The 20,941-nt window shown below is 40.5% G+C and overlaps 1 protein-coding gene across 2 annotated transcripts in view; it reads right to left on the bottom strand.

Annotated features, from left to right (window-relative positions):
- The window catches only part of LOC121945586 (RNA-binding motif, single-stranded-interacting protein 3-like), a 142,320-nt gene extending 134,717 nt beyond the window's left edge, over nucleotides 1-7,603 (bottom strand). Inside the window, exon 1 of one of the 2 annotated variants that reach the window (XM_088084033.1) lies at nucleotides 6,225-7,603. In XM_088084033.1, the coding sequence (XP_087940159.1) occupies nucleotides 6,225-6,299 (75 nt within the window). In that variant the 5' untranslated portion in view covers nucleotides 6,300-7,603. The remainder of the gene's footprint in view (nucleotides 1-6,224) is intronic. The other variant, XM_042489832.2, reaches the window with a different exon arrangement.
- Nucleotides 7,604-20,941: the final 13,338 nt, after the last annotated feature.

The following is a 20,941-nucleotide window of genomic DNA, read 5'->3' as shown; positions in this document are numbered from 1 at the left end:
ATGCCTGCCGTGCTATAAAACCCTATACCCTCTGTTTACTTTGCACACTACACACACACACACACACACACACACAGACACTATTCAGTTTCTGTGTGTGTATGTGATGTGTGTTGCATAATTTATGGTCGCTGTTTCAGCTAAGGCGAAGTACTTCATGTTTGACAAGAGAAGGAACAGAAGCTTGGAAGGAAACAAGGAAGGAAGAAGGTGATAGTGAAGGGAGGAGAGAGAGAGACCATTTTTGTGTGTGTGTGTGTGTGTGTGTGTGTGTGTGTGTGTGCCCTTTTCCCTCCCATCTTTACGATGTTTACTCATCACAGCTAAGCCAAACACTGACCACATTTATCTAGCAGATAATAGAGAGTAATTGAATGTGAAAAGCTCATTTTTGAAGGATGGAATATTCTATTTAGATGTCCGGGCGTGTCTGTATGTGCCATTACTTTGATATCAGCTGAATGCTGTTTCTCATTACCCTAATTAAAGCTGCTGGTGTGCCACTGAGCGTATTAGCACACTGATCTGCAGCACGCTAATGATCGGCTGGTTGATAATGCGACTTTTTTCTTTTTTCATTCAGATTCCACTCTTATCTTGCTCTTAACGATTATCATCAAAGATTCACATGCTCAGTCAATCATCATCAGAGGCTCAAAGATTAAAAAGTTGAATAGCTCCACGGTATTCAGAGGTGTAACCATGCAGGCGTATGCAGACAAGGGTTCATGTGTGGAGAGAGGTAAATTCACATGCAAAACAAAAGTAGAGCAAATCAGGTTTGAGATATGAGAAAAGGCAAATGGGGACATGAAATAGACTAGACTGTATCATGCTAGTTTTAATATACGTCAGCTAAAGATAGGGAAGACATGTCCAGCTGATCAAACTTTTAAAAATGTTTTCAAATTCCTGATTATAAAAAAAAGCTATGGTGGGAGACAACAAATGTATCTCAGAAGAGGCATTTGCTTTGTCAAAACCAAGCAGTCATGTATGTAATGAATGCCTCTTTTCCACTTCTAAAACAAGGCAACATGTCAGATTTTGTTGTGAAATTCAAAGTTATTACACATTACGCCCCAACCACAGGAAAACACTCAACATCACAGCAAGAAAGATAATTTGTTTTGCTCTTTCTTTTGGTCCAATTAGGGATTTCACAGACTGGATTTCGTGAAAAATGTAAGAAAACTGCTTTCAGTATCATTATGACCATGAAGTAATAGAGTAATAGAGTGGGCATCAACAATACGCCAAATGAAAAAAGCTCACAGAGGCAACTGAGAAAATATTAAATACTGATTGTACTTAAAGGAATACTTCAGCTGCATAATAATCATTTGTAAATCAATTACTCACCCTGTGTTATGTTGAATTTGTAAAGAAAATAGTTTTACTCATAGAGCAAAAATAGATCAAAACATCTGTTTACAAACACTCCCACAACTCGTGCAACATAATCCAACTCACATTTATCCCATCACATTCTTAATATATCCCAAACATATTACATACATAAACATACCTATTTAAAACACTTCAGCATACTAGTTGCAAGCACAGGCAATTGTGCCATTTGAACTCTGCTTGTGCATTTCAAACGCATGCGCTTTCCCAGGTGTGCTACATGTCTGTGTGAGAGGGTTTATGCGTAAATGTTTTAAATAGTCAAGTTTTAGTGAAAATCAATGTGTCTGGGAAGTATGGAGGAACACTGGATAAATGAGAGTTGGATTATACTACACCTGCTGCGTGAGAGTTTGTAAATGCATGCATTGATAGTTATGCTGTTTTTAAATGTGGACCCCATTTACTTGAATTAATCAAGAATTTTCTTTGTTTTTGGATTCTTCATCTGCGTAGAGGCATGCGAGAAAAATACAGTTTCTTCAAACAAATTCATTGTATTACAGGGTAAGTAACTGATAGTAATTTTGAGGATGAAGTATCCCTTTAAGAATCCTAAATTTGAGAAATAGCTTGTCCCTCCAGCTACACCCTCCGGGTAAATTTTAACAAATCACAGAGAGAACGCAACAACGCAGCTGCGCTTCGGCATTAACCCTCCCTCTGATCCCCTCAGACCCTCTTACAGCCATGATTAAGGGCCACTAGGCTCAAATAAGAGAGCATGCTATCCCTCCCAGCCCCCTGCTAATGTACACTAACTGTACCTATAGCCCATTATGGAGGCAGAGCTAGAGCAATTCTCTGTTTAATAGCCGCACATTTACACACACTCCGTCATCTGGCTAAGCATTGTTAGTTTAAGCTAGTCATTTCATAACTGCCTTTGTGTGAAGGTTGTGCGCTTTTGAGGGTGTTTAAAGAATGCTTTTGTAAGGCTGTGAAGGCAGCACACACACACACATACACACACACACACACATACATGATTGATTTCCACGGGAGGAGAGCCTCCACTCTCTGGAATCAAGATTAATAAGAGGCCATTTACATCTCCAATCAGATCAGTGAGCAAGAGAGAGAGGGAGAGACAGAAAGAAAAGGAGAGAAGTGGAAAGTGTGAGCAGGAGCTAAAAAGAGAACACACAATAAATACAAACGGTAAGTCTTTGTCTGCTCTTGTCCATTGTACACAAAGAAAAGAGCCTGAAAACCACCTGCACACCTACATTCATACCCACAAACATTTACACACACATATGCTTCTTATATTTGAAGTCAGAGAGCAGCACAGGCAGATCAAACACTGGGCTGTTGTCAAGGTCCATATAGATGTATAACTGAGCTATTCTGTGGCACCAACGAGACACACACATGCACACACACACACACACACACACACACACACACACACACACACACACACACACACACACACACACACACACACACACACAGAACTGTTCCTCTGGGACCCAGTAGAGCTTTAATGACAGCAAGCTGCACTGAGAAGAGGTCAGACAGGGGAGTCACTGCTCCGAGGCCACACACTGACACACACATTAACACAGGATGCACACATACAATACAGACTTGCTCACAAAAAAAGTGAGCAAATATATTCAGTCCACGCCCGCACACACGCTGACAGACAAAGTTACAGGCTCATGTACAGTCACGGATATAAAGCTGACATACAAGATGCAGGTTTTTTACAAATATGGATAGATATGCGAACACACATACACACACACATGCAGGAACAGTCGAGAGGGAACACTGGGGATTGTAGGATCCAATTTGATTTGACCTTGACAGCACAGGGAGGGAGGGCTGGTGGGAGGGCGGGATGGAGGGATGGATGGAGTGTAAGGAATGGAGTGATGGTCCAGGCCAGATGCCTGTTGCAGATACTTCAGAGAAATTAGATGACCTTGAACTGATGGAGATAAATCATAGAACAAGAGACATCAGGATGACACGGTGACATCTGCACACATAAAATGGCGTGACAGACACGCATCAAATGTTAGAGTTAATCTAACGTACGTGTGCGTACAGTGTAATATCTCCTGTAATAAACCCACAAAACACACAGTGAATTCTATTGGATGCTCCTTGATTCACTGACAGGGCTGATTAGAAAAGCTGCTTTGTTATTGCTAGAAAATTAAATAAGATTCCCTTTTAAGTTCATTAGAAATCTGATGCAATCACAACCATTTTTTAACAAGTGTGAATATGCAGTATTATTAATGCAACCACAAAATGAATGATGAAAATGCTGTCAGAAACACTGACTGCCAAAGCTTTTTCGAGGATGATTTTTTAAAATAAATATATATATAATTTATCAAGAAGATGAATTGTGTTTTTGCCATTTTAATTATATTCTGGGGGGAATAATGACACAAAAAACCTTTCGCCAAGAGAAAATTACCATATAGATCCTTGAAGTTTCTTTCATTAAAAGGACATTTAGAACCAACACGGTTTATATTATCCAGCAGCAGACATGCATTTGCTCCTCCAGATTAGCAAACAAAAAGGTGTGCTTATCATTGGAGATGTTGTTTATTACAACCAAATCACAGATGTGCATTAACAAACAGTCTCCAGCTTCTGTTTGCTCTTCTTGAGCACATTCTTAAAAGTATCAGACAGCGCCCAGATGTGAGTGCTCGCTTTGAGATCAGCAGATAAGTCGGCAACGTTGACATGCTGCAACTCCAATCTGCACATGTCATCTGCAAATATATCCTGCAGTTAATTGGAAATATTAATCTTACTATTGTGAACTAAAGCATAAGAGCTGCTACAGTAAATGTGTTTAAGCAAATTGATAAAGTGTTACATTTTAGTGAGAATGAACTTGAGTGAGCTGAATCAGTGAAAAGAGCTTTTCATCAAAACTTTAAACTTCAATTTGATCTTAAAACAGTGTAATTATGTCAAAACTACAACCTCTCTATCGCCAATTACAGATGTCCAGACATACTGATGTTTCTGCAAACATTTAGATTGATCAGTATCAGCTACTAAATCCCCAAACATCTCTATTCTTTGTTCACTTGATCTCAATATTTCCACCAGCTTTCATCTGTATAGTTGTTGTAAACTGATCCAAGACTTTTGGCAGTGAGGCATTTGTCATAAAAAGTTAACAAGCAGTGAAAACGTCTTAAATGTGGAACTATTCTAAATTAGAAAATGAAAGCAGCCAAAGGCCCACTTGAAATCTTTGTGTTTTGTGAGGTGGCAGTAACAGCTTCTTTTAACGTGGCAAATTTATTTATTTAAATGTTATTTTTAGGGTCTTTTTGGGCAGCAGTTTAGAAATTACAAGAGATATTTATACTTTTACAGCTTAAAAGGATTCAAGTGTGGAGATGAGTTATCTGGGTGTTCTCAGGTATGGCATGTGTTTACTAGGCACCTGTCTAAAGAAGAAGAACGTAAATATAAAATTGGACACTGGCTGGATGCTCAGTATTAAATTATTTGGACAGAACTCTCAGAAAAGAAACTAGACTAAGGCAATCCTAGCTCTGTGGTGTAAGTACAAAGCTATAGGTAACAGTATACAGGACTATGCACTAGATGAGTTGCTATCGGCCTGCAGATGCATCATGCAGTCTGCGTTTGGTTCAAGGTTCAACCTATTTTTAAGAGTGGAGCAATAATTTTCTTACCTGTTCTTCCCACACTGTGTCCACCCGATAGCAAGATCTCTCTATTCTCATAGCATCCCACTCCTACACTTTTATCTTTGCATCTCGCTCCATCTCTCTTGCCCACTGACATGTACACATTTACTAAATATTGCAGCAAACCTGCCAACTCCTCACGCTTACTATCACACAAAAGAAAAATAAATGAATCACAGCAGACAAAGGGAATGGCAATATGATGCAGGAGACATCGATCAGGCCTTAGCAATCCATTTTCCTCTTCTTGGTGGTAGAAGACTCAGAGAGGGAAATATCTTGTGTGTTTGTGTGTGTGTGGATCTGTGTAGGAACGTGTGAGTGTGAGAGTGAGAAAAAAAGAGTAAAGAGAAAAACTGAGCCTTTTCTGTACGCTTGGTAATCAGAGAAGTGTGTTAGGTTCCATCAATTACGTCTACAACACGGTATCATGGGTGAGTATGGGTCTGAGAATGGCCAGAGAAAGGAGGGGTTGAGGGTGGGGGGGTGACAGAGCAGGAGAGGGACAAAGTAGGAGAGAAAACAAGGGCTGAGGGAAGGGTGGGCCTCATGCCCTGAACTTGAACTTGGATCTGGTGGGGTCGGAGAGGGGAGGACAGGGTCAAGTGCTCAGTGTGGATGGAAAAGGAAAAACCCAGCTGAGTGACACCAATATCTCCCCGCTCAGAGACAGATGGGGGAGAGGGGACATGGTGCCATTTAGCAAACTGTCTTGCAAGGCAATTTCAGCATCTATCTCAGTGCTTTTTCAAACACTTACACCATTGAACCTAAAGTGAAGAAATTCTTGTCTTTTCTTTGCTTAGTAAAACATAATCTTAGTGCTTAAATATGCTACATTCAGAGCTCTTTTGGGGTGCTGGTGCATCCAGTAATTGAGGCAAAAATAACTTGTAAGTCAAACACTTGCAATCGTCAGAAAATGGAATTGATTTGGTGCTGATTGGGAGGGAGATTAAAAGAGGCAGCAGATAGAGAATTAATGAATATGAGGCTTGCAAGATGGTTTTAAGACAGTGACAAGGACGGATGTGTATTTGCAATGCACAAATTGACTCCCTTTGAGTTTGAAGGGGTAAAATAGGTCAACCTCGCTGAGCGTCCTACCTTGGTCTGGAGATAGTGGGGGTAGTAGTAGGTGTAGTGGGGGTACATTGGCTGCTGCTCCAAACGTTTTCCCATGTAGCTGGAATCCAATTGAAGGTCCTGGAGGCTGGAGATAGGAGCTCGCAGGTGGGGTACAATCAATCTGAGAGGCTGGCCTGGATCCTTCACACGAATGCTTCCAAGAGTGGAGGATGCAGAGGGAGAACGTTCTCCTCTCACTGAGGTGTGCGTGTGTGAGGAGCACGCAGAGGAAGGGAAGGATAGGAGGATGGATAGTACTTGGGATTTTAGTCTGTCTACTTGTCTGGAAGCTCACAGGGAACCTCACAAAGAGAGACAGGTCTGGGAAGAGAGACGGAGAGAATCCAGAGGAAAAAGGGGGGGCTGGGGGGAGAAGGAGGTGAGGGAAGGAAGATATGAAAGGATAGAAGGAGGTAACACAGGAAACAATAGAGGGAATTGAAGAGCAGGACGGAGAGAGGGTAAAAGGGAGAGGGAAGAAGAAGAGGATGAGGAGGATGAGGAGGAGGGAGGAATGGATGGGATCCGGTTGCCGGTCCCTTGCACTCTCCGCTCTAAAAATCAGACCCACTCTTCTTTTCTGCTGCCCTGAACATGCCCCTCAATTTGCTTTCCGGCGTCTCTTACTCTTGTCTCTCTCTGTCTCTTTCTCTCTTCCTGTGTATCCGTTTCCCCGTCTCGCTCTTGCTCCCTCTATCTCTCTCTCACACCAGACGAGACCCTGATCCCACTGGGAGCTCGGCTGTATCCTGGAGAACACAAGCTGTCCTCTGCTCTATCCTCAAAAGACAGTGAAATCAGCGATGAACTCACACATGGATGTGGAGCTCGAGAGAGAGAGAAGAGGAGGAGAGGAAGAGGAGGAGGAGGAGGAGAGAGAGGGTGGTCTGGAGCTGAAGCTGTGACTGCCTTTCTTCTCACTCTCTCTCACTCCCTCCCTCTTTTGTTAAGCTCCGGGGATAGATAGGTAGATATCGCAGGAGCCCGGCGTGGAGGATGAGCGAAGAAAAAAAAGCCTTAGTGAAAACTCCTCTCGCTCAGGAAGAAGCAGATAGTCCTATCCAGACGTGCTCTCACACAGAGGAAAATCCCCTCTGATCCACAAGGTGCCTCCTCCAACTCTTTTCTTCTCTTCCCCTCTGCGATCCCTCTCTTTCTTCTCAAGCTCTCTCCCTGACGGCTTGCTTCCCACTGCGCCTGGCAGCCGTCACTGTGTGTGTGTGGTGGTGGTGGCGGCAGCGGTGGTGGTGGTGGTGTGTGGAGTGTGTTTGTGTGGCTGTTGCCGTCTGCTCCACTCTGCGTGCTGAGGCATAGAGGGGCTCGGCTTCAGCGCAGCTACGCTCCTCCCTCCCTCTCTCTCTTCCTCTCTCTGTCTGTGTCTCTCTGCCTCTGTGTTTTTCATGGAACTATAGAACAGTGGGAGTGGTTGGTCCTGCCCTCGTTCAAGCCCTGGAGTGTGTGTGTGTGTGTGTGTGTGTGTGTGTGTGTGTGTGTGTGTGTGTGTGTGTGTGTGTGTGCTAAACAGAAACTGAGAGAAAAGGAGAGAGACAGAGATGGGCTGTTCTGCTGGCAGAAAGGCGGAGTTGGGGAGGGAGTTTGAGTAGCAGGAGCTGGGGTAAAGGGTGAGAAGAGGATACACGAGGAGCAGAATTTGGAAACAGAGAGGCCCCCCTACTGGCACTCTATAGGCGCAGCAATGGTACTTTTCCCATAATAAAAGCTGTCTTAGGAATCCAGAATAGTGTTCCATTTTATCTTGATTATTATTAAATCACTTTTTTTTTCTCTAAAGCAGCATCTCACAATCTACTGGCAACATACATACTCATAAATACATGCATGCACACATGCTTGAATGACCCTCAAAAACGCAAAGCCGAGCGCACATATAAATGGTCCCAGTCACACATGCCCAGTGAAGGGCCCAACATAGAGTGTAGTTCAGCGGTTGTGTGGCACAGTGACCCACTGACACAGTGCTGCCTGTTATGTGATGTAACCAGGTTTAAGTAGTGCTCTTACATAAGCACAGTGAGCCATGCATGAAAAAGACTGCTCTGCCCTCTGACTGCAGCTGTGCGTGTGATGGTGTGTGTATGGAGACGAGGGTTGGCAGACAATGCAAGTTCACTGCAGTGGAAAAAGGGGGCACGAGAACAGAATGCAAACACAAAACCCTCTCTAAGATAAGGGCTTTATTTCTTGCGGGCAATTAAACTACTTTACAAACAGTGCTGCGAAAACACATCGCTGTCTTTGTGCCACTGTGCGCCCGTCTGAGAGTTTTTTTGTCACAATGCCCACATGTCTGTTGGTATTTTCATGGCATTCTTCTGTCAGTTAATACAATACGCAATAATGATATGTTTGGCTCAGAGGTGTACTAACAACAAAACAGCTTCCAGTGCAGTATACAGGAGGCTGTTGTGTAAAAACTAAAAATACAGACGGCATGGAGTTAGTCGCCCACAATGCAGTGTTTTCATCAAAGCATCTCAAATTTCTCCAAAGTGTTTTTTGACGTGAGACAATGTGTTTGTTTGACCACTCACCGACAAAACTATCAAGCATGTTTGATCCAGATAAGGACGTGCCAGACAAGATAAGGAGCAGGGACAGCAATTACACTGGCACCAACCCCCTCACAACATACTAATCGCTGTAAAGTATGCATAAACGCCCTGAGGGATGAATATAAATGCTACTCCAGGTTTTAGAAGTGGGTAAACATTGTGTACACCACTGATGATGACTGTATTTACAGTTTAGTGCTTATAACTGTGAAACTAAACTGGTGTCCCTGTAGTTTATGATGATCTTAATCAGATTTCCAGCTAATCAAAATTATTTTTACGTAACTTGTCTTTTCTGTCCCCAATATTGGTATGTGAAACAGCTCTCCTAATAACCTTAAACACAATGCAGCTGTAACATCATGCCTGAAGGCTTGCCTGGATTATGAGAATCACTTGTATTTTCATTATCATCTGTAATGCTTTGTTATCCATCTGACAAATTAAGTTCATTTATTCCATAGACTGAAACAAGTGTATTTTCAGCACTGCATAGATTAATGCTGTAAAATGTATTTAGTTAGCATTTGTGGCTTTGCATTGCTCCGATCAATTCTTCAAATTTATTTGTTTTGTTTTTGACAAAGTTTTGTGTGACAGTTTAACCTTGAGTTTTGTTGATATAGTACCAGTAGCTTCCATGTTTTTTTTGTTTGTTTGTTTTTTTCAAAAAGCCATCTGAATAACCTTCTGATAGCACATTTTATGGTCATAATTATCATATATTAACAGTGGTAGACATTCTCTGCCACCCAAAGGAGTACAGGCAGGAAGTTAGTCATCAGGTTGATTGCTGCTCAGCTCAACATCAGAGTTAAAGCGTCACTTGTAAATGGAAATCAAAAAGTGTGCACAGCTGTAGCAGTCAGGCTGAAGCCAACAGCTGACAAGTAGTTAAGTTAAGCACAAAATACAACATCAAATATGCTCTCATGCATGAAGTGACGAATGCAAATGACCAGCACAAATAAAAAGCTGCTTCTAATGAGAGATAAGCAACACTACAATAACAAGTACTGAAAACAGCACTTGCCGTTAAAAGAAAGTAAATACAGAGGCTGTATAATTTTAAAAGAGGCTCAATATGATATTCAGAGGATTAATACAGCAGCAAACAACTCAGCAGAGAATGAAGTCAAGCTACATCAGTGTGTGTTGTAATCTGAGCTTTGTGAGTCCTGTTTGTAAATAACCAGCTAGCTAATCACTGTCATACGATGGTTAGCACAGCTACCCAGACAGCATAATCACAGATGTGTAGCACCCACCCTCCTGTCCCCTCTTTGGTTAATACCATTGGTTCATCAGCAAGGTCGCTATTGTTAGCACTGTTTGCACTGTAAGCACCATTAGCTGCTAGCTGCCGGTTCAGCCACCTCCATGTTGAGAGCTGTATGCAAACAAACTCTGAATCAAAGATACACTCTGAATATTGCATAGAGCTCCTTTATATACACAATCTGCATTTTCAGCTTCAACAAGGTAACAAAAGTTTATAGCCACACAAGCAGCCATGCTAACATCAGCATGCTAACATGGCATACAATGGCAATGATAATACGCTGAGGTTTAGCTGATAATATAGCTGATAATATTAACCTGTTTTACAGTCTCAGTGAGCTAGTTAGTCATAAACACGCAGTACAACTGAGGCTGATAAAAATGTCAATAATTTCTATTTGATCATAAATCAAAGAACTTAACAATTTAAAATTTTAACCTAGTAATGGCAGCAAGGTTATTACAATTTATGCTGTAGGGAACATGAATGTCTGGACTGGATTCCATATCTGCAGCTTTATTCGCTCTCATGGTGGCACTAAAGGAAAAGTCAAGGGATCACCAAAGTCAGTAGGATTTGGGGATCATAAATGGGGATCATGAATCACTGAACAAATTGCATGGCAATCCATCTGATAGTTGTTACAATATTTCAGTTGAAACCAAAGTGATGGACCAATCGACCAATGGACATTATAATCCGTATAGCCATAGTGCTAGTGAGGTTAAAACGGTTAAGTACATTTTAAATGAAATGCATTGAAATTGTATTATCCAGTGGTGTATTTAAATCAGGATATATGTTAGAATCTATTTGCAAAACAACTTTATATAAATAAGTGGTGGAACAATCTGTTTCTATCTTTCCTCAATGACACTGAATAGATATTTTGATTAAGATTATATCAGCTATTTTTCAATATCCTATATTTCATTCATAAGTACAATTCATATAAAAAAGTGTAATTTTGTACATTTTCTTTGAGCCACCACTCAGTAAATTAACCAAGCCCATATTCTAACCTGTTACATGCAAGTCATGATCTACGCTCTTCTAGATGGCAGGGGAATTACTGTGTGAGCTCATCCTGCAGTAATTCCAGCCTGATTTTCAGTGAAATATATAAGCATGTTGTGGGGCTACTGCTAGCAAAAGCAGGCAATATTGATTGTTTTGCTCTTGTAGTTGAGGAGCGTGCATTCCCGAATCTTTGCAGTCAGAAGGGTTATATGCACACACAGCTAAGCAGGTTGATGGAGGAAGGTTATACATTCATTCGGTGGCACTATGTGAGGAATGCCAAATGACAAAGGGATACTGGGAGATCAGGTGTGTGTGTGTGTGTGTGTGTGTGTGTGTGTGTGTCTACTATATATGAGAAGCACACCAGCTAAAGTTTTCATGAAAAATTAAGATTCTGCTGACACCGCAGTCCTAGAAAACAAAGAGAGAGAATTGATTCTTCCAACTGCACAGTACAGTCCCATTATGAGAGGCACAATCTTTACATCTCACTCCCTCTGCTTCCATAATAAAGCCTCCTAGTCTAGTGACAAGACAGCCATAATGGTGGTGGTAAATACACACTAGTTAATTGCATTCATTTTAATATCAAACAGACCTCTGTTACGTCTGAAGCATAATCTAATTGCCTACTTGTTCCTTAAGACCGAATATGTATTTGCTGCATCAGCATTTCTTTGCAAAAGGGACCTTCTTCTAAGGGAGGAAACTATTTTCCATGTCCAGGGCTTGAAAAATACCAGACAAAAAAACTGACAGCTGGAGCAAAATATCAAAGTGTTTTCATTGACACTGTGTGTTCTTAAAGCCCCCGGTCATCAAAGCAGTTTTCAAATGGAGCAGGAAAGGCCATGCTGTGACTGAGGGATGTGATCCTCTCATCGCTGACCACCAGATGTATAACAAACACGGCGCCAGAAAAAAAGAGCAGTAAAAGCCTCACATCTTAGCTCAGATAGAGCTGAGAAAACAGAAGAGGTCATGATGACGATAGTTCTATTTTACAGAAGCTGCTCTGGTCGTTTTTCAAAGAAAACACTGGCCAGGATATCATCACACAGACACACACACAAACACACACCCAAACTGTGTATTTGAATACAACAGATTTACAGTGGTAAATGGACTATTACATCCAATTGCCACACTCAGTATGAGGGAATGTGTCTCTTTGCAAGTCCCCCGAGATACAAACACAGAGACTGCAGAGACACAGAATAAACTGTTTTTTGTTTTCTTTGATCCAGGAAATCAAATAAAATAATTCAGGCTTAAACACATTTAGAAAATACAAGTAATATACAAGCAAGATGGCGTCAAGAGTGTGTTAACAACTACATCTGTCAATATATATGCTTCAACCTATTCACACATGGTCAGTTCCTAACACACTTAGTCAGACCAAATTTTCTAACAAACCAAATTGTTTTAATGTATTATATCACTGAAACCTCAATATTTTCACAGATCAGTGAGTCATTGTCATTGTTTCTCAAATCAAAAAGGCAAAGAACAGACTTGTGTTCTTGGAAAGAACGCTCTTGTTAGTCATTCATTGGAAGAATGAACTTACAAGGTCACAAGCACAAAGGTTGCTGTTGAAACTTTGAGACGATTGTGCGATACCCCCAGCACAGAGGCCACTTGCAGTGCTCCAACATAACAGCCAGTCTTTACCAACTAAAATATTGGTCCTCAACTGGTGGGTCATGGTCCAAGAGTGGGTCACAGGTCCATTTTGTATGGACTGCAAGTGACTCATGAATGTGCCAAATTTGTAGAAACCACACTAGTACAGTGAATTTCCGGCACATAGCTTTTATGTTGAAGTGCTTAAGTGTTCTTATCATTTTTGCAATATGTTTAATTTCTTTGTAAACAACATGTGGGCTTCAAAAACAGTGTGAAATTAAATTTAATATGTGGTCATTTATCTAATGTGTAGACCCTGAGCTAATGACTAAAGAGAAATCTGGACCCACTGACTGGATGAGCTGGGAACCACTAACGCAAAACAGTAAGTGCTCTGCTATAGCCTAGACAGCTCCCTTTCATGCTGTTTCTGTTGTTTGTTTGTTTTTTAAAAGTTTTTTATTTCTTTACAAAGTTCTTAGTTTCACAGGCAAAAAAGTTTTACATCACTAGCCACCAGCTGGAAACAAAGGATATTGTTTGTAGTTTGATTTAAAGAAGAATGAATAATTAATGTAAAATAACTATTGTGATCAAAGATAGACTGGGTATTGTTAGCAGCTACCATCAGTGTACTTTACCTAACCAAGAAGCAGAAGAAGAGGCTGCTGAACAGTGCATCCATTTGGTGAGAGTGACTTGCTAAGTAGCTCACTCGCTGCCCCTGCAGGCACTTATGGAGCTTTCAACTCTGAAATCCCTAGAGCACATTTTTGTTTCACCAAGGATTTTCATAAACCTGCCATGACATTTGAAAAATATGAAGTTAATTTATCGCCTCAATAATTCTATGAAGTGAATTTAGTGATGAAATAATATGAAAATTGGGAGAAAAAAAACACATTGTGCGCCTGCCTACCACAACTTGTTCATATGCCTAAATAAGTGCTGGGATACTAAAATTTACCAACCAATGCAGTAAAATGGGTGTGTCAAGAACACTTGCGCAAATCTGAACTGTACTGTAGAACATGGGCCGCATAAGATGACACTTTACAAGGCCACAAAAACACAAGGTCAGACAAGAATGCAAATTGAGAAAGGACTATTAAATACAAAGTAAAGTAAATGACAGATAATATGCGACTCTCAAAGGGCCCATACTATCTGCAAAGCAAGAGTCATATAACCAACGAATGACTGTCATAGTCTGTCAGTTGGCTACTTTTTGGGAACATGGCTAGTTTGTCTACTTGTACTTTAAAACGGTAATCACAGAAGAAGCCCATAACCCAACAGTTCGTAGAAAAAAAGAAAAAATCTTTCCCGCTAGGTGAAAAATGTGGTAACTTCTTGATCAACCTGCTGCATTTTTCTTATCCTGTCACCTCTATTTAGTTTCGAGAAAGCAGTACCTAATCACTGTGATTTAAATGTGATCAATACATTATCATAATGTTTAGTTAATCAGATGTTTGGAAATAACTTCAATATAATTCAGTGTCTTTGATACAGTTCTATTATCAGTACTTCTCCCCTGATGAAAGACTTACGCCAACTCTGAGTGTCAGTCTGGAGAAATATCAGATAGTAACAAGGGCACAGCTCAGTGCAACTATAGGAATAAAACAACAAATTTCATTTTCAATAATCAAGTCCTGGTTAATATTGAAGGAGTCGTGGGGGGCTGGAGCAAATCCCAGTTGAGGTAAGAGGCTGGACAAAGGCAAGTTTAAACCTCAAGAAAATGTGTGGCTCTCTCAGTGAAGGAGCTCTGCTGTTCTGAGGGAAAACCTGCTAAAACAAAAACCGCAAAACACGTACACATAGCAGTTTTCTTGGAAAGGACTTGTTACTGGTTTATATGTTCAAACAAGAGGCACTAGAAACAGACCCGAGAAAATCTGTTAGTATTAAGACACACTGTGATGCAATTTCATGACGTGCATTTGAAACACATTAATGCACTCATAATGTTTGTCTGACAATGACAGTCGGCAAAGGCAATATCGAAGAATTTGAAATGAGTTCATAATGGACACCAACAATAAGAAGAATAAGGGAAGATGGAAACGTATGTCTCAGTCAGTGAGACAGGCAGACAAGAAGAAGGTGATATTAAGTTACACAATATGAGGATCACATTCTAAACTATCTGTGTATCCATAAAGCCAAATGAAAAATCACTTTAAACCAATAACTCCTTGTACAACACTGACGGCTTAATTACACGACTGGATCAAAATGGTGACAAATCACCTTAGGCCCTTTGTAAATCCCGCTCCTCCCATCATCCTTCCTGCTCCCTCCCCTCATCTCACCAGCAAGCTCACTTGAACACAAATCATCACTTTATTAAAAAAGAAAAAAAAAATGCGCGCGTTAGTGGATTCATTTGAACAATTATGCAAATCAGACAGGAGATGAAGCTTTTATTAATGTTAGAGAAGTGTTGCATCAGATAGTGCTGAAGTTCATTAAGTTACTCTAGTTGAAGATGAATACATTCTGATTAGTTTGATGTCACTATGGTGTGTATCACATTACCGTCTTGGGCCGCCTCAGCACAAAAATCCCCACAGATCTCTTGCTAAAGAAAAATATGGAGAAGGAGTGATACTTCACAGCGGAAAAATGTGCAATTTGGATTAATAACTGAGTCGCCTGCATTATTTTTTTGTTTATTTTCTTTTCCACAGACTTTTTTTTTTTTTTTCACCTTACAGTTCTATTGTTTTCTGGGGGTTTGAGATCTCTGTGGTGCTATCACTTTTTCCTGTTTATAAAAAAACATGTATGCATCATCTAAAAAGCAGGTTCATTGTTGCCAACCTTGCGTCATTCTCTCCCTGTTCTCTTCCCCTTTTCCTCTCTCCCTCTCTCTCTCTGCAGGTAGGGGCCTGGAAGGTGGTGGACCGTGACTGACTGACTAGGGCCCATGCTTGCTGTGGCTCCGAGGGGTAATTAATTTCAGCAAACGACCGCCACGTCTGTCGGCTTTTATAAACGAGCGTTTACGCGCTATGGACAATTTAACCACTCCACTGAGCTCGCCTTGACAGAGATGAGTAGAGAGATATGGGAGAGAGAGAGAGAGAGAAAGACTGAGAGAAAGAGAGGACGGGGACGATGCTGCTAGGTGACTGATGGGAGATTTAATCAATAGAGTAAGCACATTTACTCTCATGATGCTCACCCAACATCCATATTCATGGTGTTAATTCTCTCAACGCCTACGCTGTTGCGCACCACAAAATATTATAATGCATGAAGGATTTCACTACATCTCATCAGGCCTCATCAAAGGCCAGTATCATCACTGCTAATTATGTGTAGCATCATGGACTAAACATCATCCAGTCAAATGATTTTTTTCATTCAAGCTTAATTCGATATCCAAAATAGCTACTCTCCATTACGTTCTGGCACACACACCTTAACAATCCAATGCTCTTCTTGTTAATGTCACTGTGTGAGTTTGGAAGCATTGCAACACATCCTGGAAAACAAAGGCTGCATCAGTACAATGTCGCTCGCAAACCAATCCCACCTCACTGGAATCTTAAAGTATGAACTGTATGACTGAGAATATTTGGATTGGCTGTGACACTATAATGTCTGGTCATTGTTCACTGTGTTTGCATCAATCCTGATAGTCGATGCAAGCTCTTGAGGTACAAGAATAACAGTTCAGTCATTCACCGTGCAAATCACCCTGTTTGCCCAAGAAAATATACCCCACCTTGCAAACTAGACTCCATAGACTGAAACTTGGAGGGCTATGATCTTATGTAGGAGTGGTTGAGTTGGATCGTATACAGCTGACTCTACAACCATACAGGAAATTTGTTGAAATAGCAGAATACTGCTGAGAGTAAAAGTCTTGGTAAAGAAACTGGCCAGAGACAGTGCCAAAGTCTCTGTTCTCATAACTTCATGAAAAATACAAACTGTGTATACTGTTGTGATGCTGAGATGGGTTAGATGGGTTTACAGAATCCTGATTGACAGGACTCACTGGAAGAAGAGCTTGTGAATCTCAAAGATAACTTCCTTTGCTAAATAAAGGATAAATAACTTTAAACTTCAAAACTATTCCACCTTAAAACAACTTGATGCAGTTTATCACTGGGGCTGGGTATCAGTACTTGATACCCTCCAGCTATTCACCAAAACATCCTTGTACACTTTTAAAACTGACAAGTTAATCTTACTAAAATTAATCTTAATCTTAAACTGACTACCATGTAAAAGTAAAGTAAATATATCTATAAATCTTAACTTAAATTAACTTGAAACATATCTGTATTTACTTAATTTTGTGAAGTTGTTGCAACTTAAAAATTACAACTGAAATTGCTTTGTTCTTTCTAAAATTTAGAAACTTTAGTATACAAGTTAGACTGACTTAACTTAATCATGACGAAGAGGATTTTGCCAATGATGATGTTAGGAGAAGTTTTTTGTTAACATGTTTAAGAACATACAAATATGATTATACAGTTGGAAGAATACAATTATATAGCACAGTAAACTTGGTTAACTGAAGTGGGTAAAACTTCAAAAGATATATTTAATTAAACTTGTCATTAACAAGCTCCAAAAACTTTACAAAATTATGTTAATATAACAACATTTTAAGTAAACTTAACAATTAACAGAAGTAAACATAAATTAAGATAAGTTATATATCAATATGTACAGTATATATATATTTATATTTATTCTGACATTTTTCAAGGCAACCGGTTTCCTAGATTTTTTAAAATAAACTTTTTAGATTTTACAGTGTACCAAGTATCAAAATATCCGTTGTCATTAAATTGTTTTTACGCCTAAGGTCTGATCCCACACCATCCTGACTCAACAATGGATTAGCAAACTATCAACAGTGGCGTCTAACAACCAACAAACTCACACCAACATCAAAATGGCTCAACAGCTAAGTAAGGTCAGCCATGTGATGCTAACAGCTAGCCCTGTCATTGTGTGTGTGCTGCCAGGCAGACTCTTACAACTGTTCTTGGCACAGACCTCACACTCACGCAGCAGCTACAACCCATAAAGTGTGTGGCGTAATGAGGCTGAGCGCAGCGTATTGAGGGAGTTGCATGTCAGCATGCAGAGATGCCACTTAGACATGTGAAAGTATGGCTATACTACACACTACTACCTACACACCACTCCATTCACATTATGGGTATCAAATGAAGTAACTTATTGGTATCGGAATCATTTTATAGGTACTGGTATTGGTACTGGTATCAACATTTTTTAAATGATAATCAGCCCTACTTGTCTCTGTATCTCAGGAGATAAATACACTCATTGCTGTGTAGAACTACACATCATAATTTTTAATAATAAATGTCTCCTACTAAAGCTCCCTCAGTATTTCACATCTCCTTGCACATTTAAAAACTGCTGCTCATCAGAGCAGATCACATGACTGGCTAACTTCTGAAATGACAATTTTAACATGTAAATACTAAACTTAGTGTGTTTGTGTGTCTTATCTCTGTTCTATTTCTTTTTCTGTACTCAGCTCTCTGTTGCAAGAGTGATCCTGACCTCAATGGAAGTAGCTGAGTAAATTAAGGTTATAGAAACATTAAGGAAACGGTCAAGGTCTTCATCCAGTATACAGTCAGCTGTAGCACAACATTGCTGCACAATCACTCAGCACCAAAATCACTTTTCCAACTATTTTAAATATACGTTCTGCCCTAAGAAACCGAGGTCAATAAAACTAAATCAGCTGAAGTTTTCTCCCAGTGTTAGATTGTTATTATAACTCAACAGCATGTAACTTTCCCACTTTCTCCCCTCAGAGTTTCCAAAGCCCAAGAAGTGCGGAGCCACACCGCAGTCACTCGGCACCCGGTCAGCCGAGTCCTGTGAAAACTGTTCTGTTTGCCTCTAACACTATCGGGTTGCCAGACTATTAGCGCTGCAGCCCCACTCGGCTTTGTTCCCTCTGCCAAAGCAAGTTACACGGCTCGCCTCGAAGTCAGTGTTTTCACAGCTAGACATACATTACTGTGTGACATCAAGCCCCGGGGCTTATAGATCTGCTGGGTTGTATGACAGGAGCCTTTATGGTTTTTGCAGCAATGTATGACAGCAGTCTGCCTGCCTCAACACTTGGCAGGGATAACTACAGTATACCACAGTGTAGAACAGACTAGTGCGGCCATATGAGGGGCCTGCGGCAGCAAGTGTTTCCATAGCTACAATGGGCCGAGGGGATTGTTTACTGTCCAAGAATGAGAGATTAAGAAAATGAGGGATTCTCTACATATATGCTGAGCGATCACTTCTGCACCCATGTTTTGTGTGTGTGTGTGTGTGTGTGTGTGTGTGTGTGTGTGTGTGTGTCCCTCCTAGATGGAGCAGCTCTTAACAGGGCCGTGAGGCTGCCCAAGAGCATTAGCCATTGCACTGACTTAAATAGCACTCCCTAAACCCCCATCTACTTCTTCCACACACACACAAATACATATGCACTTGGTGTCACACACACACACACAAATTCAAGAAGAGAGGAGAGGCAAACTACATCAGACATAAAACCGAACATTAACAACCGCAACACCTGCCTCATATCACCATCACACAGACATAAACCATTGGTGACTAAAGGCAACATCTAGCCGAGCCAGATGTCGATGTGCTCTTAATTAGTGAAAGGGGCAAACATCTGAGTCTTAATATCAACAAGTAATGATGGGTGTTAATGGCTGACCTCTTGTAAGACTCAGATTTAAGTAACACTGACATTTAATTTCCAATACAGTAATTATGTAATTATCTACTATGCTGTCAAGAAATCATCATTTTTTAGCATAGATAGATAGATAGAAAAAAAGAATCTCTTTCACTGATATCTTAATTCCGTTTGGCAAAAGGTGCATTTTAGGTTTGACTTATGAACTGTTCTTTAAAAGTGAAATGAGTCGTTCAAAAGCGCAGCATTGTCATTATTTTCCATCACTGCTGCAACAGGAATCTGCTCCTGCTTCACGCATTAAGTCCGGACCTCACAATGTTTATGTATACATACATGACACTGATGTAACTAATTGTAACTAATGACATAAAGTGGTCTCCAAGTTGTAGTAGCACAAATACTAAATATATAGTGGAATGAAGTCAAAACAATGAAAATACAGTTTTCAGTGTAAAAAAATAACAGCGTGTCAGTGGTAAAGGATAGCAGCTTCTTGCAGGATATAACCTTCCTCTTCCCTCCCTGTGGTACCTGACAGGCCTGTAGCTAAGCTCACCCTCAGCCATTACTTCTACTGTAGCCTTCCTGCTCCATTAAACTCAACAAGCTTAACTCAATGGCCTTCATTCCTCACAGCGACGGCTTCCGCTTCATACCCTGGTGGCTTTTAACAGGAGAGGGGCAATTTGAGTGGGGGGGACAGCATCTCCCTTGTTAACACAAAATATGTCATGCATTGCCCTTGTTAACTTTAAAAGAAAAATCTGCAAAAACAATATTTTACCTTCTCTGCCGTCCTTGTTGCTGAATATAAAGATATTGCTCACTGGGGGCCGTAGCAAGGACCTAACAACTGCAGTAAAAAGGAGCCATTAAGTTATACTGTCCTTGTCCTGCTGTGGCGTTTAATCGCCAAGCTTTAATATGCAACGAGGAAAACGACATCCCACTTACAATCCGGTATCGTGCAGGACTCCATACTGAGTCAGCGATTATTGATCACAGGAGGAAGTGTTTTGGAAAATAATCTGTTTTATGACAGCTCCCCTGAGTGTGTTAAGAGGCCCAATCCAGACTGGATATTTGACAAACCTAAGTCCTGTCAGGGAGAGTCTGCGGCAGGAAAAAACTTCCCCCTCAAATCAATTGACAGCAGCCTTGATTCAAAAAGTGCCAACCATTTTGATCATTAAGAACAAGTGAAGTCAATTAAAGTTGAACATTTCTGACAAGACTGAGGAGAAATGAAGCTCCATTTTGAATAATCGGGGACTGCTTAAGTTGCAAGAAACAAAAAAAAAATATTCAAGAACTGATACAGCAAAAAAAAAAAAAAAGATCAAAAAGTGATTTGTGCTGTGAGGGCAGGCAGGTATAATGGAGAGAGTCTTTAGCTGTGCCTCTCAAGTAATAATGTGAAATTTGGAGAATGTGTATCTGGGACACATTATAAATA

The sequence above is a fragment of the Plectropomus leopardus genome, chromosome 11 (assembly GCF_026936395.1).
Source record: "Plectropomus leopardus strain MGB_pleo_1.0 chromosome 11, ASM2693639v1, whole genome shotgun sequence".
NCBI lineage: Eukaryota > Metazoa > Chordata > Actinopteri > Perciformes > Serranidae > Plectropomus > Plectropomus leopardus.
The sequence above is the reverse complement of the archived record's forward strand: the minus strand, read 5'-3'. Positions and strand labels throughout refer to the sequence as shown.